This window comes from Aethalodelphis obliquidens, unplaced genomic scaffold (assembly GCF_003676395.1).
Source record: "Aethalodelphis obliquidens isolate GAN/ISIS:26980383/991018 unplaced genomic scaffold, ASM367639v1 scaffold8, whole genome shotgun sequence".
Taxonomy (NCBI): domain Eukaryota; kingdom Metazoa; phylum Chordata; class Mammalia; order Artiodactyla; family Delphinidae; genus Aethalodelphis; species Aethalodelphis obliquidens.
Genome location: NW_020837952.1, coordinates 59,641,661 through 59,666,589, shown reverse-complemented (window position 1 = coordinate 59,666,589; position 24,929 = coordinate 59,641,661). Strand labels below are relative to the sequence as shown.

Sequence of the window (24,929 nt, the reverse complement as noted above, 5' to 3'; positions counted from 1 at the left end):
CGCAGGCTTCTCACTGCGGTGGCTTCTCTTGTTGCGGCTCTAGGCGCTTGGGCTTCAGTAGTTGTGGCACGTGGGCTTCGTAGTTGTGGCTCGCGGGCTCTAGAGCGCAGGCTCAGTCATTGTGGCGCACAGGCTTAGTTGCTCTGCAGCATGTGGGATCTTCCCGGACCAGGGCTCAAACCCGTGTCCCCCGCATTGGCAGGCGGAGTCTTAACCACTGCACCACCAGGGAAGCCCTCCTCTTCTTATAAGGGCACCAATCTGATGGGTTGAGGGCCCACCCTAACTTCATTTTAACTTTAAAGACTGTCTCCAAATATAGTCACATCCCGAGGTCTTACGAATTCTGGGGGGGACGCAACTCAGCCGATAACAGAAACCAAGGAGGCTGGCCGTGCCTGGGTGCCGCCTGTGGCTGCGTCTCAGGTAACTCCCCCAAGTGGGAGAGAACGAGGCCCTTGGCTGCCTTCATCACCAGCGTCACTCTGCCCGCTGATGGGACTGCAGGGGCAGCTCAGGGTTTAGGCGTGGCCAGGACCCCTATCTTCCTAGCATGGAAAGGACAGAGGAAGATGGGGCGGATTCTCAGCGGTGGCTGGAAAACACGAGTGATGGCCGAATGCGGGGCTTGAACACTTACTACACAAGGAAGGGCTTGCCTTTCACGAGGAGAAGCGTGTGCCATGAGTCAGAAGCAGGACAACAGCCAGCCCGGGAGCTGCCTCAATGCTCCAGCGTGGGCACTGTCACTGCCCACAGGTGGCTCACCTGGACAACACTGCAAATGCAGGAGAGTTACACCCCCTGAAACTTGCCCTGGCAGAGGGTCTGGCAGCTGCCCCCGGAACCTGCTCTTAAGGAGAGGGGCACATCAGGGGGCCTACTAGTGTAGTGACTCACAGCTGGCCAAACCCAGAGGTCTGTGCTCTGTCCTCATCGCCCTCACTCCTGCCTTCTCCTCCTCTCTCCTGGCTGGACCCTCCAGATGCCTGTGCTGGCCCTTCCTCTGACCACTGACCACCCCCCCGGGCCCAGTCCCCAGACCTCTTCTCTCTACAGATGCACAGAAGTCAGCTTTGGCCTGGCATTCGGCCAAAATCTCCTATTTCGTTTTAGCTTCTGCCTTTGAAAAGTAAAGAGCTGAATGCCTCCATCGGTATCATTCCTGGCAGCCCTGGGCCCCAGGATCACGTAGGTTACTAATGCATCTCATCAGGGTAACAGCACATCATTAATACGACCAGTGACGTTCTGTTAATATCTGGATATTCTCTTCCATTGTTCTCTTCTTCAAACAGTGGTATGTCAAAGCATGACACACAAGAGACTTCAGAATTGCCCATCTAGGAGTCCTTATGCAAGATATTCAAACAGGATGGAACTGCCACTACTTCACGCTAAAAAGGCTGCCTGAGCCAAAGTCAGCCTCTCGTTAGACCTCACAGATCACAAAGCGGACGTCTCAGGACTCAATGACAACCACAGCCACTGCAGAGCACGTACCGCATCTGCTGGGGCCAACTGAAGAGGGGACCAAAAGGATGTGCCTTGAGCAGGCAAGGCCTTCTTACAGGGTACCGGCTCTAAGACACCCCTGACGCTCTACTCCAGAGAGGGCACTGGCGTCATTTATAGGCGTCTAGGGCTGAGATGCAGATGCACATCCAGAGCTGATCTTGTGAGCCTGAGAGACAGACTTCCACGACCACAGCACTAGGTCTAAGGCTTAGGGATACAAGGTTTTCAAGTGACTGGGTGAGTGAAGCCACAGCTGCATGTAAAAAGCATCAGAAATAAAAGTGTTAAGTGAGCACAACGCTCTTATGTTTGCTTCTGAAAATATCAGGAAGTGTCTCCTTTGGGCAGTGAGCAAAGCAGCAGTTCAAAGGACTGTTTCAATAAGCAAGCATCGTCACCTACAGCCAAGTCTTCAAGTCCAGGAGTCAGAGGGAAGCTAGGTCTTTACACAGAGAGGGAGGGAAGCTGATAACCCAGGGCAGCGTCACCATCAGTAGAATCCTTGTGGGCGGTGCCAGCCTAAGAGCCATGCCTCCTCCGTCCTTCTCTGCTGAAAGTAAGTGTCCGTCGTCACAAAAGTCTGGTTCAGTGACCTCGAGAGCAATCTAGCACCTGACAGTGCTGAGAATGGCTGGACCGATGATACACTAGGAAACAACAAAGCTCTAACCAACATTTTTTTTTTTAAGATTTTTAAAATTTTTTTATTCTTTTTATTTTTGGGTGTGTTGGGTCTTCGTTTCTGTGCGAGGGCTTTCTCTAGTTGCGGCGAGCGGGGGCCACTCTTCATCACGGTGCGCGGGCCTCTCACTGTTGCGACCTCTCTTGCTGTGGAGCACAGGCTCCGGACGCTCAGGCTCAGTAGTTGTGGCTCACGGGCCCAGCTGCTCCACGGCACGTGGGATCCTCCCAGACCAGGGATCGAACCCATGTCCCCTGCATTGGCAGGCAGATTCTCAACCACTGCGCCACCAGGGAAGCCCCAACCAACATTTTTAATAATAAAATTGTGACAGGTACTAAACGAGCTTGATAACATTTCAGATTTATTCTTGTACTAAAGAAGTTCATTTTAAGATGGGGGTTCTCAGCTTAGATGAACAGAGATTTATTTAATTCTTGGCCCACGGCATTCAGCCAAACACAGAATTTGGAACATTCCCTCTGGGTGAGGCCACCCGGTCCCACGGCATTAACCATCTCTGCACTGCTGGTCTCCACCCTTACCCTGCAGCTGACGCGGGCAGGATGGGTATCAGCCCTCTTAGCAGATGCACCACCCACCTCCTCATCCCTGCCCACCACGCCACTCCCAAGGGCTTTCTCACTCACCAGCTGTTCAGGCCACAAACCTGGCCAGCAGTCTTCATGCCTCCATCAGCTTTAACCTCCCACACATCCTCCACTTCCATCCTGGACCGAGCCACTTCCTCTGATGCCCGGGCTGCTGTGACAGCACCCTGACTAACCTCCCAGGTCCCCCTCCTGACCCGCCCCCCAATTCATTCTGTACCCAGGAGCCCAAGCAATCTTTTAAAACGCTAACTCAGACCTTGTCACGGCCCTGCTCAAATCCTCTAGTGGCTTCCTGTCACTTGGAATAAAAGCCTTTGTCAGGACTGGATGTGATCTGGCCCCATCTGTCCACCCCGGCCACCTGCAGCCACCTTTCACTGCCCTTTAAACACGGCAGACTCTTCCTCTCTGCAGAGTCTCAGCCTGGAATGTTCTTTCCATGACAACTGAACAGAAGCCTGCTTGGATGTCAGCTCCCCAGGGGGGCTGCCCCTGACTGCCCGGTCCTTCCACCCGGCCCAGCCCCGCTGCCCCAGAACCTCTCTGATTCTCTCCCTAGCACTTGTCCCTCTCTTAGAGCATCTATTTGTGTTTCAGGTTGAACCACCACACAATAGTTCTCTTTCTCCCCTCTGCCAGAACGGGTGTCGGCAGTGGGGCATGGGGACTTCCTTCTTCCTGTCACCACTGCATCTCCACACCTGCCACACAATAGGCCAAAGGATATTCATTCAACCAACGAAGGGATAACCAAAATAAACACAAAATCTTCTCCTGCTTAACGTGCTTTTTGAGGACTGACTGAACAAGGACAAAACAACGTGTAGGCCACATCCATCGCCATGGCCTCAGAGCCAGGTCTACGTGACAAGACCCTGCAGGTTTCCCTCCAAGATCGGACCGTCTGTTAAGAGCCATTGTGCTGAGTGTGCAAACTGCCCGCAGGGACCCGGGACTGAGGAATGACACGGAGGCTGGGCCAGGCCACGATCTGGGCAGCTGCAGGGGTGCGTCCTGTGGGCCAGCCCTCCCCAGGATGCCCCTCTCCAGCCCCAGCCCCGCCTGTCTGCTTTCCCTCAGTACCTCTCCCCCACAACAGCACCCCCCAAACTCCGGGTGCCTGACTCGGGTTCCCCAGCACACCCCTGTGGAGCAAAACATGATCCCGCCCCAGTGCTGGCCCCTGGCTGGAAGGAGTGGCCCTCCAGGCAGTCTGCTGGGAAGACCCTTGCACAGGACAGCGCTGGTCTGTGGGGTCATTAAGGGGTGAAGAGCGTGCATAGCAAGAGCCCAGGGAGCAGGTCTGCACCCCGCCAATGCTGGGGGCAGGGCCTCCCGGGGACCTTCAGGAAGTGAGTTATCCTAACGGATGAGGGGACACTGAGTCCGCCGGGCCACACTCACGGGGATCTGGGGACCCTATCCAGGGCCTTTGCACTTCCTATAAAAGGAGCCCACGTCCTGCAAGTAGGAAACGGCAGGGCTTTCTTCACTCGCTCGGTCAACGCATGGTTGCCGTGTGCCCGGTGCTCGGAGGAACTCGGGGGACCCACCAGCCCTGCTTTCACTCTTCATCTCTCTGTCTTTGTCTTTGTTGTGTTGTTGTTCATTACCCCTTACTGACCCCAGGCCCTGTGCTCGGCCCCATACTAAGGGCTCTACAGATGTTGCTTTGCTGAGGAACTCTGTCCACAAGGGACAGACATAAAAAGAGCATCGCAGTCAGTCTCCCTCCTCGCCACTCCCCCGCCACCCCCCATCTAAATCGTGCCCCCGAAGGGCACAGCTGGGGGCCACCCCCTCCAGCACCCTGGCCCCGATGGGCCTGCACAGGCTGGAGGTGCTCACAGCTGGACGGGCGCAGGCCAGGAGGGAGGGCTGCCCCAGAGAGGAGACGGCATCCCGTTCGTGCCCCATCACCGTGCTCCCCTTGTACACATGCATCCAACAGCAGAGGCCACAGACGGTTCTGGAAGCTGTGAGTGACCCAGTGCAGCCCCGTGACTGGAGCTCCGGCAGGACCCCCACCCGAGGAACGATGAGAGGGCAGGTGACCCGGGGCCCCAGGGGCCACCACCTGGGAGCCACGGGCTCAGGGCTGCGGCTTACGGACGAGTGGCCGATGTCGCCATGTAGAGAATCTTGTGGTCCAGCCTGGGGCCGCCCCTCGTGGTGGCCGCCCTTCCCGTGGACTCACCCAGGAGCTTCTGCAGCACCTGCCCGTCGTACAGGTCCTCCTCTAGCTGCTTTACGATGATTCTCTCCCCCACCAGCACGTCGTTGACCCAGTCGATGAGAACCTGCGGGGTGGACAGGCGTTATGGCCGCGCTCGCTGGTGCCAGGAGGGCCCAGGCGATGACCAGAGCAAGCGCAGGAACGGAGAGCCGCTGGACACCGAGACACCCCCAGTGCAGGGGCCAGGAGAGCCCGAGGGGATGGGCACGCTTCTCCCACCCAGGCTGCCGGGGCTCCCATGGGATTCACAGGAGGACTGGTGGAGGGCGGCACCATGGGCAGACTGGCCTCCTCCCAGCAGGGACTTGGGTACGTGTGGGAACTCAGCCGGAGGAAATGATGATGTTCACCATGGCATATGCAGGCGGGCGGATCAAATGAGGAAACATCAGTAACACCGCCCCCCACGGCCCGAGACAGCACAGGTGAGCCTTAAAACGTCCACCCCCCTCCCTCCCTTAATATCTGCACTAAAACCATCCCTGATAGCCCTGAGCCTAACGCTGTGGACCGAAGGGGATCCCGAGGGGCTGTTACTGACAAGCTCTGAGAGCCTGCTCCCAGCGGCACCCTAATTTCTTCAAGGCTTTACTGAGATAGAATTTACATTCCACACAGTTGTTTAGTATACTGACAAAGTTGTGCGACCGTCACCGTAATGCACTGAAGCACATTTCCATCACCCCACAAGGAAGCCCTGTATTGTCGGCAGTCACTCCCCGTCTACCCTCCCCCACCTCCTCTCAACCACAAAACCATCGTCTCCATGGATCTGCCCGTCCTGGATACTTCGTACGAAAGGAATCACGTCATACGTGATCTTTTGTGTCAGGCTTCTTTCACGTATCGTGATGTTTTCAAGGTTCACCCAAGTTGTAGCACGTGTCAGGACCTCGTTCCTTCTTACAGCTGAATCCGTTGTACGGAGAGACGCGTTTTACGGATTCATTCCCCAGCCGATGGACATTTGGGTTGTCACCACTTTGGGGCTGTTGTCAACAGCCCTGCTGTGAACACGGACGTACAATTTTTATGTGGACACACGTGTTCGTTTCTCTAGACCAGCCTTTTCTCAACAAGTTTCCCTTCAATTCGCTGAGTAATATATCATAAAAGAAGACAGCTTCAATCGTGAAAATATCTACAGAGAAATAGGGTTCCCACTGAACAAAGTTCCATTTGGCTGACGCTGCGTAAGGCAAAATGAAACTTCTCCGCAAGATGAAACGGATGTCTGAAGAGACTTGATCAAAAATACCCGTATTACACGGTTTCCCTGTGCAAGCAGAACCGATGAAGCTAACTAACTGGTCCCAATAACCTCCTGGAAATGGGCACTGATTGGCCCTCTCAGAGATAAACAAAAGGACACAAACCAGACTAGAGTATCCTCTGTCACTCTCTGATACGGATGCCACCTGCAAAATTGGCCACAAAGCAAATTTCTGTGAAATTTCTATTTTCCCACTAACTCGAAAACATTCAATCAGACACACAACCCCATGGAGAACAGAAGTGAAAGTAAATTAAAGGGACTTCACTCAACAGCAGCCCTGTAACCAAAACTGGGGTCCGGCCACGTGCCGCTCAAAAGCCAATGAAGAGGCAAGGATGGTGGAAAGGAAAGTTGGCTTTATTTTGGGTGCCAGCCACTGGGGGTGGGAGAGGGTGGATGCCTGTCCAAAGGCCGGCTCCCTCCCCCCACAATGACAACCAGGGGGCACGAGCTTTTATAGACAGAGGGACGGGGCTCCACGCAGAAACAGCACAGGCAGCTCTGGAAGTCATCTTGACATTGGTCATTGGTGGTCCGACCAGCGTCATCCTGATTGTTTTAACTACAATTTCTCTTTAGTTCCAGGGTCAGTTTGTTCCCATTTCCTTGAGGCCAGTTCTTGGAATTGTGGCAGCTTAGGTCGTGGCTACAGTCTGGTCATCAGGTAGTTCACTTCTTCCACCTGGCGGGGGGTTTCAGTATCTATAAGACACCTCACAGGATACGTGTGGCTCAGAATGTTATCTGTAGCCCTTGGGGAGGAACTAAAGGTCCTTGACTATGCTTAATGACTAAACAATTATTTAGTCTCGTTAGACTGTTCTCCTTTGTTTCTGCATTTTCTCACTTCTCTGGTTTAAGGTTTGGCTAAAGTTTCTCCACTGACAAAAGGCGGGCAGAGCACACGGAGTCGGGGGAAGGACCACAGAATCCTGCTCCGTCTCAGCCCCGCGGCATTCTGGATTTGTCGAAGCCATTCCCGAAAGGTCGACAGGATGGAGCTGGCCCCACGCTGCAGCCCTGCTCCGTCTCCCTCCCTGGGGGGCGAGCATCCTGGGAGGCTGGGAGCTGGACCTCACCACCCGGCTGCCTTCTCTCCCACCTTGCAGCACCCTCTCCCGTCACCCAGCTCCCACCCTCCTCTCACCACCCTCCCAGCTTCCTTGTGTCGGGGGTCCTCCTTGACACGGCTTTCTCCTCCGGATCTTTAAAGGACATCACCCTGGATGGCTCCTCCTCCTTCTCTCCACCCTCCTCCAGGGCCAGCTCAGGCCCTCCCACGATATCCAGTGCCCACCCCGTCCCAGAAACCCCTCAACGTCCAGCCCCGCCTCTGCACCATCCTTCTGCTCGGGTGTTCCATGAGCATCTCTAACTGAACCCGCCCCTGCCCCTCCTCAAACCTGCCCCTTCTCTGAGAAGGAAACAGGACACCATCCTCCAGCTTCAGGAGCCTGGATTTCACCCCTTCATCCATTCAGCCCACTTCGTAATTGCACACACTTCCCGCCATCTCCTTTCCCACCGCCCTTGTCCAAACCTCCTTCCCGGGCCACTGCCACAGCTCCACCAAGCACCCTGCCTCTTCACCGGTGTTTTTCAAATCCCCAAGCCCGTCTCTGCTCCAGGGCCTTTGCATGTGCTAGTTCTTCCACCCTGAACACACTCCCCTCCATCCCTGCCGGGCCAGCCCTCACTCATCCTTCAGGTCGCAAGCTCCGTATCATCCTCTGACCTCCCCCCACCCAACCCAGGCCACAACCCGTCATCATGGCTCTCACCGCACCCAAGGGCCTTTTCTCTGACCCCGTTCACGTTTGCAATGGGAACACATCATCGTTTGTAACGATCTCCCTGCTGGACTTTAAGCTCTATGAGGGCAGGAACTATGACCTCTCGTTTGTGGCTCTGTCTCCAGTGCTCACGGCCTGGCACTGGAGCTCCATAAGCAGGCAATGAGCTCATCAATTAACTTACTGAGCACCTACTACGTGCCAGGCTCCGGGGATAAAAAAGACGAGAGAGGTCTCTGTCCTTGAAGACCTTACCTTCCAATCAGACATTAAAAGACAAATAGATACACACACTTCCAGGCTGTGATCGATATTATGGAGGAAAAGAAGTCAGAAGAAAGTGGAGAAAGCTGACAACCACACCTCAGCCAGGTAATCAAGGTCAACGCAATCACGTTGTCGTGTGTGCCCTGATGTGATGGGACGAATGCACTTCACGTCTGTGGCCTCCCTCCCCAAACCCATAACCGCAGTCTAACCTTGAGAAAAAACATCAGACAAACCCTAACAGAGGGGCACCCGACACAACCCCTGCCCAGTCCTCCACAAAACCGTCAAGGTCATCAAAACCAAGGACAGTCTGAGAAACCATCACAGCCCAGAGGAGCTCAGAAGACAGGATATCACGTGGGATCCCACGTGGGGTCCTGAGACGGAGAAAGTATATCTAGTAAAAACTAAGGAAATGTGAATAAATGGTGGGTGTTAGTTAATAATAATGTATTAATATTGGTTCATTAATATAACAAGTATACCACGTTGGGGCTTCCCTGGTGGCGCAGTGGTTAGGAATCCGCCTGCCAATGCAGGGGACACGGGTTCGAGCCCTGGTCCGGGAAGATCCCACATGCCGCGGAACAACTAAGCCCGTGCGCCACAGCTACTGAGCCTGCACTCTAGAGCCCACATGCCACAACTAGTGAGCCCACGTGCCACAACTAGTGAAACCTGCACGCCTAGAGCCTGTGCTCCACAAGAGAAGCCACCGCAATGAGAAGCCCACGCACCGCAACAAAGAGTAGCCCCCGCTCGCCACAACTAGAGAAAGCCTGCGCGCAGCAACGAAGACCCAACGTAGCCAAAAATAAATAAATTAATTAATTTTTTTAAAAATGTACCATGTTGATCTAAGGTGTTAATAATGGGGAAAATTGGGTGTGGAAATATGGGAACTCTTGTACTATCTTCGCTATTTTACTGTAAATTGAAAATGGTTCTTAAAAATAAGTCTGTTGAGAAGAATTAGGCAGAGTTTGGGGATGGAGAGGGCAGAGGGGTCACGGGGATCAGGGGGTCAGGGGGCCTCTTGGAGGAAGTGGCGTCTGAGCAGAGACAGGAAGGAGGTGCAGGGTGAGCCCTGTAGCCACCTGGAACCACCTGGGAGGTCAGGGGGTGGGGCTTCCAAGGCCAAGAGAGGTGGGGGGGCGGGGCCAGCCCTGGACTCTCACCTGGGCCAGGAGGGGAGGGGGCAGTGGATGAGATGAGTGACCGTGGGCACTAGGGGGAGTGGGGACTGGACGTGGGGACCCCGGAGGGGCACGGGGAGGGGGTTGGGGAGAAGCAAGGTCTGACCCTGACCCTGGGTACGGGCAGATGCAGAGGGGGAGCCTGAGGAACGAGCTGGTGCGCGGGCATCTGGGTGGATGGAGCGGCAGGAGTGGGGGGCGGGGCAGAGAGGAAGCCACCAGGCCAGGGGCTGTAGGTATCAATGAACAAAGGGGAGAACCAGGAGGGGTGGCAGGGCCCAGTCGGCAGTACGATGACGGAGGGGGGTCTGGAAACAGCTGGGAGGACGCCTGCCCCGTCCAGGCCCCGACATCACGGAGCAGAGACCCACCTAGCTCTCCAGACCCCAACATCCACCTTCTGGGCCCCGGTTACACGGCCAAAAACAGCAGATTCGGGATCACAGACAGACCTGCCCCGTAGCTTTACCTCTCCAGCCACCAACGCCAGGCTCCTCGCAGGAGCGCCGCGATCCTCGGGCCCTTCATTCCACAAAGCTCTAGGAATCTGCTACCTTGGTCTTTCATCAGGGATTTCACAGCAACTACTGGAGCTGAGTGGCAGTATTACACTCAGCTCAACGGCTGTCACTGAGCGCCTTCCTGGTGCCAGGACGTGGGGACAAAGGAGGCGCGTCCCCTGCCCTCCGGGAGTCCAGGTCCAGCCGGGAGACGCAGCGGAGAGAGATGAATGGTGAGCACGAGCCACCACAAAGGATTCTGACGTGAGGGGTCACGCGGCCCCGGGAGCAGAGGAAGTGGCCTTCAAGGGCGGGACAGGAAACAGCTGAGCAGAAAGAGGCGCCCGGGGGGTGGGGCAGGCGGGCCTGGTGGCGGGGTGGCGAGATCCGGGCCGCGGAGTAGTGAACCGCTATCCCGGTGTGGACCCGGCAGGGAGGCCAGGAGGGGCCGGTGCCCATCGGAGGACAGAGCTGCCGCCCACCAGCCTCCACACTGGGCCTGCGTGTGCTACGGGACCCAGCAATTCCACTTCCAGAAATTTCTCCCAAGGTACCAATCCAAATGTGCTCCTAGACGTTTACCAACTCGGAAATGATTTCCAATTTTGTGTAGGAATAGCTGAATGCCCAAAAGAAAAAGCCTGGAGGGACACGAATTTAAAAATTACCACTGCCTTCTGTTTGAGTTTTCTGTCTTCCAGGTTTTCAGCAGTATCTCTTACTTTGGTAATTAGAAAAAATAATAATACACGCCACTTATAAAAATTAATCGCTATCCACATGGCTTCTTTGCCGAAACTGACAAGCAAATCCTACAATGCAAACGGAAAGTCCAGAGACCCCCAAAAGCCAAAACAATCTTGAAAAGGAAGAACGACGTTGGAGAACTGACACTTCCTGATTTCAAACTTTCCTACAAAGCTAGAGTATCAAAACATGTGATACTGGCAGGAGGACACAGAGGTCAATGAAACAGAAATGAGAGGTCAGAAATAAACTTCACATTACAGCCAAGTGACATCCATAAGGGGGCTAAGACAATTCGATGGGGGAAAAAAGTCTTTCTAACAAATGGTGCTGGGACAACTGGATACCCACATGCAAAAGAATAAAACTGAACCCTTACTTTACACCATATACAGAAATCAACTCAAAATGGATCAGACCTCAGTGTAGGAACTAAAACTATAAAACTCTTAGAAAACGTGGAGGTAGGGCTTCCCTGGTGGCGCAGTGGTTGAGAGTCCGCCTGCCGATGCAGGGGACACGGTTCGTGCCCTGGTCCGGGAGGATCCCACATGCCGTGGAGCGGCTGGGCCCGTGAGCCATGGCCGCTGAGCCTGCGCGTCCGGAGCCTGTGCTCCGCAATGGGAGAGGCCACAGCAGTGAGAGGCCCGCGTACCGCAAAAAAAAAAAAAAACAACCACTACGAGATACCATTTCATACCTACTAGGGTAGCTATAATCAAAAAGACGAACAATAAGTGTTGCCAAGGATGTAGAGAAACTGGAAGGATTTCCATACACTTCTTTGGGGGATGTAAAATGGTGCAGCCACTACGGAAACAGTCTGGCAGTTACTCAGAAGGTTAAGCACAGAATCACCATACGACCCAGCAATTTCACTCCCAGGTATATACCAAAAAGAACTGCAAACACAAGCTCATATAAAACCTTGTACACAGATGTTCATAGCAGCACTATTCAAAATAACCAAAATGTGGAAACAACCCAAATGCCGTCGAGAAAGAACGGATCAGCACGTTGTGGTCTATCCATACGATGGAATATTATTCAGCCATGAAAAGGAATGCAGTTCTTTTTTTTTTTGGCTGTGTTGGGTCTTTCCTGCCGTGCGCGGGGGCTACTCTTCGTTGTGATGCGTGGGCTTCTCATTGTGGTGGCTTCTCTTGTTGTGGAGCACGGGCTCTAGGCACACGGGCTTCAGTAGTTGTGGCACGTGGGCTCAGTAGTTGTGCTTGTGGGCCCTCGAGTGCAGGCTCCGTAGCTGTGGTGCACGGGCTTAGTTGCTCCACGGCACGTGGGATCTTCCCAGACCAGGGATCGAACCTGTGTCCGCTGCACTGGCAGGCGGATTCTTAACCACTGCGCCACCAGGGAAGTCCAGGAATGGAGTTTGGACACCTGCTATAACATGGATGAATCTTAAAAACACCATATGCCAAGTGAAAGAAGCCAGACGACACAAAAGTCACGTATTGATATGATTCCCCGTCTATGAAATACCTAGAATATGCGAATTATAGAGACGGAATAATTCTTTAGAGACAAAGTGGTTGCCGGGGGCCAGGAAGGACGATAGAGGACTGGGTGCTGGTCGTTACGGGGTTCCTTTCTGGGGTGATGAAAATGTCCCTGACTGATTGAGGTGATGGCTCAACCGCTCTGGGAGTACACCAACAACCACTGAACTGTACGGTATCGGAATTCTATCTCAATAAACCTGTTATTAAGCAATGGACCTCTAGAATGCAGGTGCTAGCATCTACCTCTGCCGGGCTATTTTGAGGACTTGGTGAGATGATCTACTGGCCAGTGCTAATCAACTATAGTGACCTACACAGATGTCACCGTCACCACCCACGGCTTCTCTGCGCGTCGGAAACCCCTTTCTGACTTACTCAGCCTAGCCAGCAGCACCTAGGATATGTGGACACCACCCGAGGTGTTGGAGCTATAAAGAAACATGACCTAGTCTCTGCCCCACATGGGCAGTTAGGTGTCACAGCTGCTTGCCGGTCGTCCCACGTCCCTGTGCCCCCCCCAAACCAGCCCCGGGAGTCAAACACCATTTCGCACCCCTGCCACCTCTCTGATCTTACCTCCGATCACCCTCGTCCTTGCTGTCTAGGCTCCAGCCACGCTGCCCCCCTCGCTGGCCTTCACACCTGCCAGCACGGGCATCCCAGGGGGCCTCTGCACTTGCTGCTGCCCTAAGTACCAACCAGCAGGTCTCCGCTCAAATGCCAACTCCGACCACCCCACCAAAAACAGAGCGGAGAAGGAACCACCCTGCTTCTTGCTTCAGTTTCCTTCAATGCGGTCATGCCACCTGGAAACATACTCATCCGTCCCTCGACATGTCTGTCTCCCCAGCTGGACCGCCAGCCCACTCAAGGCCATCACCGCAGGAGCTAAACTAGGAACAGACCCATGCAAGGCGCTCAAATCAATGGCAGGGCTGCCTACAGACCTAGAAAAGCCTCTGGGGCATGCAGACATTTGGTTCTAGAGGCTGCCTTGCCCAGAGCAAGGTCCTGTAGGAAAACACACAAGAGATGTTTCTGCTATGAAGAAACTAAAACTGGATCTCTGACCTGGTCAAAGTCCAAATACGAAAACAACAGACAGAAGGGGATGAAAATCACATTTCACGCCGCGGGCCACAGAGGTCAGCTCTGGGAGCAAAAGCAAATCCGCCTCCCGGTTTCACTGCTGCCCCCGCGGAGATGCAGTCCCCTCCTGGCCACCACCAACCACCCTGTCCTCGTACCGCCCAGGTCATCCGTCTCCCCCGCGGAGACGCAGTCCCCTCCTGGCCACCGCCAACCACCCTGTCCTTGTACCGCCCAGGTCATCCGTCTTAATCTTCTGGTTCACAAAAGACTTTTTAAAGATAGCACCCGTCCTTACTTTTAGGGACGTACTCATGTGCAAAGCCCGAGTCCTGCAGGCACGTGTCTAGGACGTGTATTAATGACGCCCTTGGCACAGTGCTCTCTGCATAGACTTTTCACAAGCTTGCTGTAGCCGGAATAAAAATGACTTCCCCCTGAGTTCCTTCTAAATGATCATGAAGAGCTGCAGCCTGTCTCCCCCAAAGCTATGACAGTTATGTTTCAATCACTTCCAGACAGGCTTGCCGTGGCTTAATGCACGGAGGACGCAGGCTCATTGCAACCGGCAGGAGAGCATCCCGGCCAGGTGCAGTGCCAGCCACGTCCCCGGGCATCTCCACACAACGATGATAGCACCGTCTTCTGCCCAGAAGACCATCTTTGTGCAGCTGAGTTTCTTCGTAGGGGCAAAGGAAGGGAGAAAGCAGAACTTAACAACCTGAAGGAGCCTTGTCCAGTAAACTGGGAGATGAGATGCGAAATCTGCTTATGGGGAGAAATGCGTTCCCCGGTGACGACACGGCCAGCCTGCCTTGGACCAACGCACCCGCAAGTGCGGAGGCCCCTCTCTGACTATTCACTCTGGAAAGCACGAGAACTGCCGTTCCCTCTTTCAAAGATCATTAAAAATATAAAGGATCTCATCTGTAAACTGCTATCTTCCCCAGGCGGCACCAGCTGTTCACCCTGTTAAGAGATTCAGGGCACTCCTGGAGGATGCTAGCGAAAAGGACCACAGGACAAACACCTGCATACAGGAGACAGGGTAAGTCTTTCAGCTCCCGAGCCCACAGGATACTCACTTCTAAACTGGAACCACAGACCTGCCCATGCACCTCCCCCCCAGCTCTGCCCCGTTTGTGCCCATGTTCCAGCGCCCGGCACGGCACCCGCCGGACAGCAAGCGTGTGGCATCTGACGTCACCCTCATGCTGGCAGACGGGCATGACTGTTCTGCTTTAATCCGAGCCGGGATTTGAATCCAGGGAGCCGATCCCACAGCCCATCACACCCACCCCTTCACCCCCTCACACACTGCATCACACACAAAAGACGCTCGAAGAGAATGTTTCAATGAGCGGCTTCGTTCTTAATGCCTGGCGTAGCCAAAGCCAGGGTTTTTGACAGGAAGCAGAGAGCAGCTCACAATGTTTTAAACACCAACAGTCCTGAGGTAGGAGGGTCAGTGGGGGTAAGTCTACAGAGAGAGACAGGACAGGGGCCAAGACAAGAAGCAACCAAGTGCACATGATGGAGAACAGAGAACGAAAGCCGGGGGACCGACCGTGCCAACTCAGAAAGGTCCCGCTGGTCCCAAGACTGGACGTGGCCAGCGGTTGGGACGTCAGCCAGACCTCACCCTGACGAGCTCAGGCCTGCACGTGGTCCACACCTGCACCAAAACAACCTGCACTTCCTCCTCGGCCGATTTTAACCTGTGTCCTCTCACCGGAATAAGCCGTAACCGTGAGTATAACGAGTCCTTTCAGCAAAGTATCAAACCTATGGGTCGTCTTGGGGCTCCCACACTTACAAGCGGCATCAGAAGTGGGGTTGGGCTTGGGGGAAACGGGCTTTCTAACCTCACACCCAGGTGGGCAGGTGCTCAGCTTGCTCAAGGAGGGAGGGGCAAGGAGGCTCGGGGGCCGGAGCGCTGGAGTTGCGGCGGGGGGGGGGGCGGGGGCGGGAAGTGAGGCAGCAGGGCCGCCAGCCCGGAGCACGTCTAAGGGTGTCCGGCTCGGCGGCACCCCCGGGCAGGCCACGGGCAGCTCACCCCTGACTGCGCGTACAGGCTGCCTGGCCCTGGGGCCAGTTCCTCCCCACGCCAAGAAAAGGAGGTGCTGACAGCCCCCTGTCGTGAGGGAACCCCGACTCAGGGATACGCTGAGCCTCCCCCTTACCTGACAAACAACAACCACCCAGGGTAGCTGGCGCTCAGCCCAGGCATCGCCCAGACCCCCACCAGCACGCGTGCGTCTCTGTTCAAAAGCCCTGTAGTCAGTGAGAACTAGTATTTCACATACATCCCCTCCACGTGCCACTACAGCAACCAACAAGCCACAGACAGCCCGCCCGACGGCGCCGGCCTGTTTGCTGTGTTCATGCTTATTTTAGAAGATAAGCCACCAGCCTTGAGGTACGATTTGCCGTCTGACGGCAGGGGGAACCTTCCAGAAATTGCCCATCTCCAGGCGTATGTGCTGCAGGCTGGCGGGATGGTCGTGGGAGCAGACTTCTATGTGTCTGACAGCTGGCCCTTCCTGGGAACTGGCAAGGCAGCAAGGCCGGCCCTGCTCCCAAGGGGACGGGGACCCTCAGCTACAGCTAAGGGATGCGGCGGTTTAGGGACAGGAGGTAACTCGGCCTGGTGTACTGGTTTCTCTGGCTGCTGTAACAAATTATCACTCATTTGGGGCTTCCAAACCACCAGTGTATTCCCTCAGAGTCCTGGAGGTCAGAAGTCCAAGACCAGTTTCACCGGGTTAGTGCCAAGGTGTCAGGAGGGCTGATTCCTTCCGGAGGCTCTAGGGAAGGCTTCCTGGCCTTTTCCACGTTCTAGGGGAGCCCACATTCCTTAGCACGTGGCCCCTTCCCACATTTTCAAAGCCAGCAGCGTGGCATCCCGTATCCACCCTCATGTTGCCACCATCACCTGCGGTCAAATCTCTCTCTGCCTCGCTCTTATAAGGACACTTGTGAGCTCACCGGACAATCCAGGGTCATCCCTCCCTCCACACCCCTAGCTTAATCACATCTGCAAAGTCCCTTTTGCCATATAAGGAGGTAACAGTCACAGGTTCCAGAGGCTAGGACGTGGACATCTTTGGGGGCCATGATTCAGCACACCACACCTGGGTTCCCCAGGAAAGAGAGCCCAGGGCCAAGCTGACTGCTGCGGCTTTTGGGGGGACCCTAACCCCAGACTAGCAAGAGTGAGGGGAGAGGGAAGGGAGGCAGGTGCACCCCTGAGCCGCCCGCAGCTTCGGAAGGAAACCCAGCTGACGCCCAGCACACGGCCAACTTCCCGTGGAAGCACGGCTCTCAGAACTGCCCGACGGGGAAGAAAGGGAGAGGCGTGCACTCCCACTCCCTCGGGTCCTCAGTCCTGCTCTGCCCCACAGGATGTCAACGTCTGCACTCCCAGCCCCTCCAGTCGGCACACTCCATGCCCCAGACGTGGTCGTTCATCTGAACCCGGAGTCCGGGGCTGGAGGGGCTGCCAGAGCCTCCGCAGGTCCCGTCGGGCTGGTCCCGGATGCAGAGATGCTGTGGTCCCTCTGTGTGGGTGGATAGAGGACACGCAGCTGCCCGGCCCTCATCCGGTAGAGGCCAAAAATGCCTGTCGTCTCCTGAGGCAGAGGCGGGTAGGGCCGAGTGAGTGGGTCCAGGAGGAGCGTGAAGCGGATCTGGACCCCGTAGAGCAGGGAGGTGACCGGTTCATCTCGCAGCCCCGGGGCCCAGCACAGCTCCGGACCCTCAACCGGGGCTCAGCAGAGGAGGCATCAAACGGACAGACTCATTCAAGACCGGCCACTTCACTGGTTCAGAGCGTAACCTGGGGGTGGGGGAGTTACTTCTCTCGGAGTCCCCATATGGAGGTGAGGGTGACACCAGGCCCCCTGGGTCTTGTTTCAAGGAGAAGATGCTCGCGTGCTCTCAAGCTCTGCTTACGTGTCGAGGAAGGAAAAATCGGAGCGGGGCACGTGAGGGTTGATTTTGTGTGTCAGCTTGGCCTGGACGGGATGCCAAGGCTGCCGATTAAACATCCTTTCTGGGCGTGGCTGTGAGGGTGTCTCGGGAAGAGATTAGCATTTGTATCGGTGGCCTGAGTAAAGCAGAGGGCCCAGGCCAGCGTGGGTGGGTGGCGTGCAATCCAGGAAGGGCCTGAATAGGACAAAAAGGTAGAGGAAGGCTGGACTCGCCCTCTCTTTGCCTGGGACGTGTAAGTCCTGTCCTGGGCTCTCAGGCCCTCAGACCAGCTTTCCTGGTCCCCAGTTTGCAGAGGGCAGATCATGGTCTTCTCAGCCTCCATAATCACGTGAGCCAATCCTTATAAGTCTCTATAGATAGATACAGAGAGAGACAGAAGAGATATATATATATATAGAGAGAGAGATAGACAGAGAGATGGAGAGAGATAGAGAGGTAGAGAGATAGGGCCATCTCCTGTGGATTCCGTTTCTCTGGAGAACCCTGACAGAAACAGGGCATCCCCTTCTACTACTCAAATATCGCCCGTGGAGAACATTTTAGTCGCTGGAGTGCAGGGTTACTTTTCCTCACCGACAATCTTCTGTTCAGAATAACAAAGTGGGTATTCAGGAAAAAAAGAAATCTTAATCAACTAGGCAGTTTAAGATGCTCAGAATCAACATTATGGGGGGGGGGGCCTGAAAACAGACATTTTCCATTTCAGTTCTTTAAAAGCTACAACTTGCAAAGGTTTTGTTTATCCTGAAGGAGCCCTCGTGAAAAGGCAGTCGTGCCCTCATTGGGCCCAACCGCAGCGGTTAAGGTGGAGAAACTTTTGAAAAAGCCCTTTTCATAGGATATGCGTGTGGCACTGCCCTAAACGGCGTCTGCACAGCCCAGGTCCACTGGCCTCTGGGCTCGCAGGTGACGACGCTGTCAGAGCCCTTGCCGGCCCAGGGATTACCTCTGACGCCCTGCTGTGGTTTAGATCAGAGCATCAAACTGCAACCCACGCTCGCTCCGACAAAGGTTAACGCAACGAATGAAACCTCACCGCTAAGCCAGGCTCGAGAGACCAGTGGGGAGAGACGCGCAGCCGCCACGGCCCCAAAGGAGCCCAGAGCCAGCGGCCCTGGCTGGCCTTGCTTCCCTGACTTTCTGAAACCAGGTAGCCATCCTCTGGCCTCGCCGGTCCCCACACGTCCAGACGCTGCAGAACCTGACCGCTGCCCAGCGCAGGGGCACCAGCATCCAATGAGGATCCAGAGGGGGCCCACGTGCCCGCTTTTCAGTTTCCTCTGAACGCCGCCCCTCTCGCTCCGGAAAGGGTTTGAACGCCTTGAACCGGTCTGCAAGGCACCGTGAGCGCTCACTGCAGCTGCTTATTCCAAGTGTTAAGAAAAGGGTCCCCGCATAACTGGGTCCAGCACATGACGGGGAGCCGGCCGTCGGAGAGGCCCCGTGGGGCTGGGCCCCTGGGAGATGCTCCAGGCCGTCCAGCCTCATCCTTCACACCCCCTGACCAAACGCAGCAGTAAGGCCCCTTAACCAGCCCCCAGCTTTGCTCCTCTGGCCCACAAGAGCCTGAACCCCAAGATCTGACCTCCCAAGAACATCCCAGCCAGGACACTCGTCCTCACCTTGACCAACTCTCTGAATCTGGGGTCGTCCCTGGAGGTGGGGTCGATCACCGTGCGCTCCTGGTTCTCCTCTGCAGGGACAAAGGACAGGGGGGTTAGCGTCGCGGGGGGTGGGGAGCCGGCTTCCCTTGCACAGATGGGGGCAATTGAGAGCAGAGACCCCGTGGTCCTCTCACTGAGCAGCCCTGCAGCCATTCACACGGCCCGGGAAGAACTGCCTCCCAGGGTGCAATGGAGCATCCGCCCCCATCTTTCAGGAGGGCGGGGGGTGCACGCAGGTCTGAATCGGATCTGTGGAAAAGCCACCATTAATAAACCCGGGGAAGACCTGGCGTTCACCGAGAAAGCTCGCCACTACATAAGGTGATACGGACAAAAATATTAGAAAGAGCAGGGGGAAAAAAGGATGTTTCACAGCAAAGCGTGTTTATCCATATTCTGTTTCTGTTTATCTGTTTTCCCCTCCGTGTCTGCCCTCGATCCATGGACCACGGGCACCAGTGAGCTTGTACGGAGGGAGTGACGCAGTGGTAATAAGTGGACGGCAGAGGGGAAAGACCCACAGACACCAGACACGTCGCAGAACAAAACTGAGCAGGGGTGTTAAAAGGACAGAAAAGAAGCACAACCTCTGGCCCCTAGGACGTGCGGGCAGAGATGACCAGGGTCCCGGGGCCCATACAGGCTCCCACGGCTGGGACCCTGTCCACGTTGGTGGGAATGAAATGGCTTTGAGTGACAGAGGCTTCACAACAGCAAAAATTCTTTTTTTTTTAAGTTTATTTGTTGTGATTGCTTATGAGATATTTCTCTATATATATATTTTTTAATTTATTTAATTTATTTATTTTTGGCTGCGTTGGGTCTTCATTGCTGCACATGGGCTTTCTCTAGTTGCGGAGAGAGGGGGCTACTCTTCACTGCGGTGCGCGGGCTTCTCATTGTGGTGGCTTCTCTTGTTGTGGAGCACGGGCTCTAGAGCGCAGGCTCAGTAGTTGTGGCGCACAGGCTTAGTTGCTCCGTGGCATGTGGGATCTTCCCAGACCAGGGATCAAGCCCGTGTCCCCTGCATTGGCAGGTGGATTCTTAACCACTGAGCCACCAGGGAAGCCCAACCAGGGTGGTTCTTATCAAGGTCACAAGAGCTTCAGGGGCCAGCAGAACCTTACAGAGCAAACGGAAGAATGCCAACTCCCAGCCCAAGAGCAGCTATTTAGAAAAACGTAAGACAGGCGACTTAGGGTCCAGGGAAAAGCAGGTTCAAGGCGTATTGACAAAACAATAGCCCGTCCCACGTTTACAGTAAATCTACTTTCTAGCGCTCCTGCTGGTCTAAGGCAGGGTTCTCAGCCAGAAGCTATCAAGTCCCCCGAACCCCCATCCCAGGGGACTCGCTGTAATGTCTGGAGACGTTTTTGGTTGTCCCAGCCGGGGGGTGGGGTGGGGTGGGGAGGGGGAGGGGGAGTGGGCCGGGGGAATCTAGTGGGTGGAGACCAGGAATGCTGATCAACACCTTGAATGACTATAAAGAATTATCCGGGGCTTCCCTGGTGGCGCAGTGGTTGAGAGTCCGCCTGCCGATGCAGGGGACATGGGTTCGTGCCCCAGTCCGGGAAGATCCCACATGCCGCGGAGCGGCTGGGGCCGTGAGCCATGGCCACTGAGCCTGCGCGTCCGGAGCCTGTGCTCCGCAACGGGAGAGGCCACAACAGCGAGAGGCCCGCGTACCGCAAAAAAAAAAAAAAAAAAAAAAGAATTATCCGGTGCCAAATGCCCACAGCACAGGGTGGGTTCGGGAGAAACCCTGCTCTGAATCGGGGTAATTTCCAGACAGTGTTCATCCCCAGTGTCTCCTGGGAGAGGGTCACTTGCCTGGGCAGCGGCTGCAGCCAGACTGAAGACAAAACAGAAGAGCATCAGTGAAGGTCACGCTCTTAGAGCGGAGGGGACGCCGCAGGGGATGCCAGCGGCACCTCCGAGCCCGTCCAGCGTTTGGCTGCAGGTCGGCCGCCTGGACGTGCGTTTGCATTTCTTCCCCATCAGCTCTTGCTGGCCTGGCCTTGTCGTGGGAACCACAACAGAGGCATCAACCGGGACTTCCCTTTGAACCAGGCAGGGTTTGGAAAGAAGCGGAATGTTCCGAGACTGCCTTCCAGATCCATCGGATCCCAAAACACACTTTAAGGCAAGTGTGTCCAGGCCACCACCTCATCAGTGCCGGCTGGGATGCGGTCCTGAGGAGGTGAGTGCAGGGCCGGTACCACTTGGTAGGTCCCACCTAGCAGGCCCCTGGCATGGAGGCCACTCCGGCTTGTGCAGAGATGGGGGGTATGTTAATCGTGTTTCTTTTTTTCTGTATTTTCTAATGTTTTGACGTCTTGGGGCCTTGGGTACCTAGAGGGACTCTACTCTCAGAGCTAGCTGATTCCCAAAACAGCAAACGTGTCCCCTGGGAGTGCCTTCCACGTGCAAACAACCAACCCAGAGCCCACACCCCCCAGACACCTCTCTAACTGAGCTCACACAGGGCTCTTACACACCCAGCCAACAGCCCCTGCCCTAATCACCTGGGACCAGGTACAGACAACTCGGGGCAGCCCCTGTGTCCCAGAGGCCCCTGGAATTACCCAGCCCAGCCCATCCAAACCTGCTTATGAACCCTGCCTCACTCACTCCTTCCTGTGACAACCACAATAAAGGCTTCTGCCCGCGCTTCCCCGTCACTCCTTCTGCCTCCTGCCCAAGGCTGCTGCCCTCCCTGTCGCCTTGGGAACCGTGAGTTTAACACACCACCTTTGCCGTGGCAGTCAGCTCCTGATCCGTTGGCCTCATCATACTCAAATCACAATAAAACTGACATTTGCAATCAGAAAGGCAGTAACCTACAAGGGAAGGCTTGCTTTTTTCCTACAGACTTTTCTCAACGTGACCTTGAGCTGAGAGCCCCATGTGACGTCTGAGTGTGATCAAAAGGCCACGAATGCTCCTTTTCAGCCCCTCCCAGACCAACCGCAAGCTGGGAAGCTCAACTCGCCCACGACAAGGAGCTGGAGAAACCGATAATACCGAGCAGGGTGTCTTCGGGGTGGATCTCCACCGAGGCAGGGGACATCGGCAAGTTCATGGCATTTTCCCCTTCTTCCTGCAAGTCACTCACTGTCAGGCAGAAAGAGAAAGGAAAAAGCCAGTTAGTAGAAATGGAATATTGTGGCCTCGCATGTTGGCAGTGGAAACAGAGCGAAATCAACTCCTGTTTTTTAAGCATTTAACAAACATTCCTAAATGGCTGGTTGCCCAGAAAGAGTCCAAGGAAAAATGCCCCGAACCAAGAATACATTCTGCAATTCTTCACCCACGACGGAGAGTTCCCGATGCTCGCCAAGCCCGGCCAGGCTGTTTTCACCCCTCTTTGCAACACACGACGATGTCATGGAAGCTTCTGGGTGCTTCCAGATCCACCCAGGGCTGCTGAGATGGACGAAGCTTGGATCACAGCGACAGGGCCTGAAAAGGGCGGGCTCCCCTCCCCCTGCTGGACAGCAATGTCCTCGGCCGTGGACTCTGGGTGTGAAGACCCTCCCGGCACGCAGCAGGCGAGGCGGTGCCGTCGTCCGTGGCCACATTCACGGGACAGAATCCGGCTGGCCTGATGCTAGGTGATGCCCAGGGTCGGGAGCAGTGAAACACACAGCAGAATCTAACACACTGGATCCGGAGGCTTGGAGTTGGGAGCACAGGACCGTGTCTAGAGGGCAGACAGGGTGCCGGGGGCTGGGGAGGAGGGCGCCCTGAACAGTCGCAGGGACCGCAGGGTTGGCTACGTGATGAGAGGGGCGGCCTGGATGCCACGGTACAGAAGGGATCCCTCGCCCCCCGCACTAGACACGTTCCAGGAAAGCATCTCGACTTACACTGGCCAGGGGGCCACCCCGGGACATCGGGGGCTAACGGCGCATTTCTTCCACCGGCCATAACTGCATCGGACTCCAGGCTCCAGCCCCCATCCAGTGGGTGCAGGGGGCGCTGGGCACCCTTCCAGCCCTGGCTGAGAACTGCTGGGTGACAGTCCCCGACCACACGCTCCAAAACCAGCCTCTTCCTCGGTGAGCTCCAGTGACAAGTGCCCAGCCTTCCTTCTCCTCTTTTTTCCTTTTTTTTTTTTTAAATCGTAATTGAATTACAACGTTGTGTTAGTTTCAAGGCCTCTGTAATGAAACGTCCTCAGAGGTGGAAACCTACTTCCTCTTTCAATACTGCAGTCACCTCGAACCTTGAATATCTCCAATTCCGGGACCTGAGGGGACAGGGGACAGAGTAGCAAGGGGACAGGACGTGATGGCCTTGGGACAGGCAGGCCAGGGTGACCCAACCCCAGGCATGCCTGGCAACCTCTCTGCCTGTTTTCTCAAAACGTCGGGTCCCCTGGAAGGACTTAATGAAACGATGAACATCAGGTCCTGAGGCCGGAGCTGGGCACACGGTGGGCTCCCTGCACTCAGCCATAGACCCAGCTCTGGGGACAAGCCACCCTCTGTCCCTCACGAGGAACACGGCAGTGGGGCCCGGGACGTTGGGTTCTAACATCAGGAAGGCCGTGATACAAGACTGTGAAAAAATGGGCTGTCTTGCACACCCACACCCGACAGCAGCAATGACTTACACGATTCACAGCCAAAAGGTAGAAACGGCCCAAGCGTCCACTGACGGATGAACGGATAAATATGGTCCATACACACAACGGAATGCTATTCACCCAGAAAAAGGAAGGGAATTCTGACACATACTACGGCATGGATGAATCCTGAGGACGGTATACTAAGTGAAATACGCCAGACACAGAACAGCAAGCCCTGTATGACTCCACTTACAGGAGGTCCCTACAGTCAAATTCACAGCGACAGAAAGTAGAATGGTGGGTGCCAGGGGCTGAAAATAGGGGGAAATTATGGGGAGTCGGTGTTTAACGGGGACAGAGCTTCAGTTTGGGAAGATGAAAAAGTTCTGGAGATGGAGGGTGGTGATGGCTACACAACAACGTGAATGAACTTAGTGCCACTGAACGGTACACTTAAAAAGGGTTAAAATGGTACCTTTTATGTTATGTACATTTTACCGCAATTTAAAAGAAGAGGGAAGAAAAAATGGATCCCTCCCAACAATACTGCAGTCTGGAGGCCAGCCCTGCACCTGGAGACAGCCACAGCCTCCCTGCCGCCCCAGATCCCAGGAGCAGACCCCATGCACAGCCATCTTTTGATCCCCAAATCCTTAGCTTAACTCTGTGTAAGAAGCAGACACGTGTTAACACCTTCACGAGCAAAGGACTTGGAGACGCACCCCGCCCGGCCCCACTCCCCATTCCAAAGATCCCCTCCAGTCGCTCAGTCCCGCTGAGAAAACAGACCAAATTTCAGCAATTATTTTTACTATATAACAAGTTACAAAGAGTCTCTAACCAGCAAAGAGCTTTCCAAGGCAGGAAAGGGAAAGAGGAAAAGGGGATTTTTCACAAAAGTTCTCGCATATTCTAGAGGCATGTACGTGAACTGTGTGAGGGGGTGTGCGCAGCAGCCGTGGGCTCCTCTCTCTGGTCTCCTGGGCCAGCGTCACAGAAGGAGGACAGAAAGGCCAGGGAGGTCTCTTCCGGTCAAGGCCGTCTGCCACGGTTATGTTCACGGCCGAGGAAGAACAAAAGGCCCTGGTTTCATATGAGTGGAGGGTCGCACAGGTGGGCTTCAGGGCACAGGTGAGCCACGCAGGTGCGTCCTTACTGTGAGCCCGTAGCTCCTCCCAGGAGCCCCAGAGCTACCACGCGGGTCATCCGCTGGCCTGGACACGGGCCGTGGGCCAGAACAACTGGTGGCAGATGGGGG

General features: G+C 55.3%; 1 protein-coding gene across 2 annotated transcripts in view; it reads right to left on the bottom strand.

The window, feature by feature from the left end:
- PARVB (parvin beta) overlaps positions 1-24,929 on the bottom strand; it is a 114,488-nt gene that overhangs the window by 33,921 nt on the left and 55,638 nt on the right. For both annotated transcript variants that reach the window (XM_027107910.1, XM_027107911.1), the window contains exons 2-4: positions 22,123-22,212; positions 19,057-19,127; positions 5,012-5,114 (exon numbers count right to left, since the gene is read on the bottom strand). In XM_027107910.1, the coding sequence (XP_026963711.1) occupies positions 5,012-5,114; positions 19,057-19,127; positions 22,123-22,212 (264 nt within the window). The remainder of the gene's footprint in view (positions 1-5,011; positions 5,115-19,056; positions 19,128-22,122; positions 22,213-24,929) is intronic.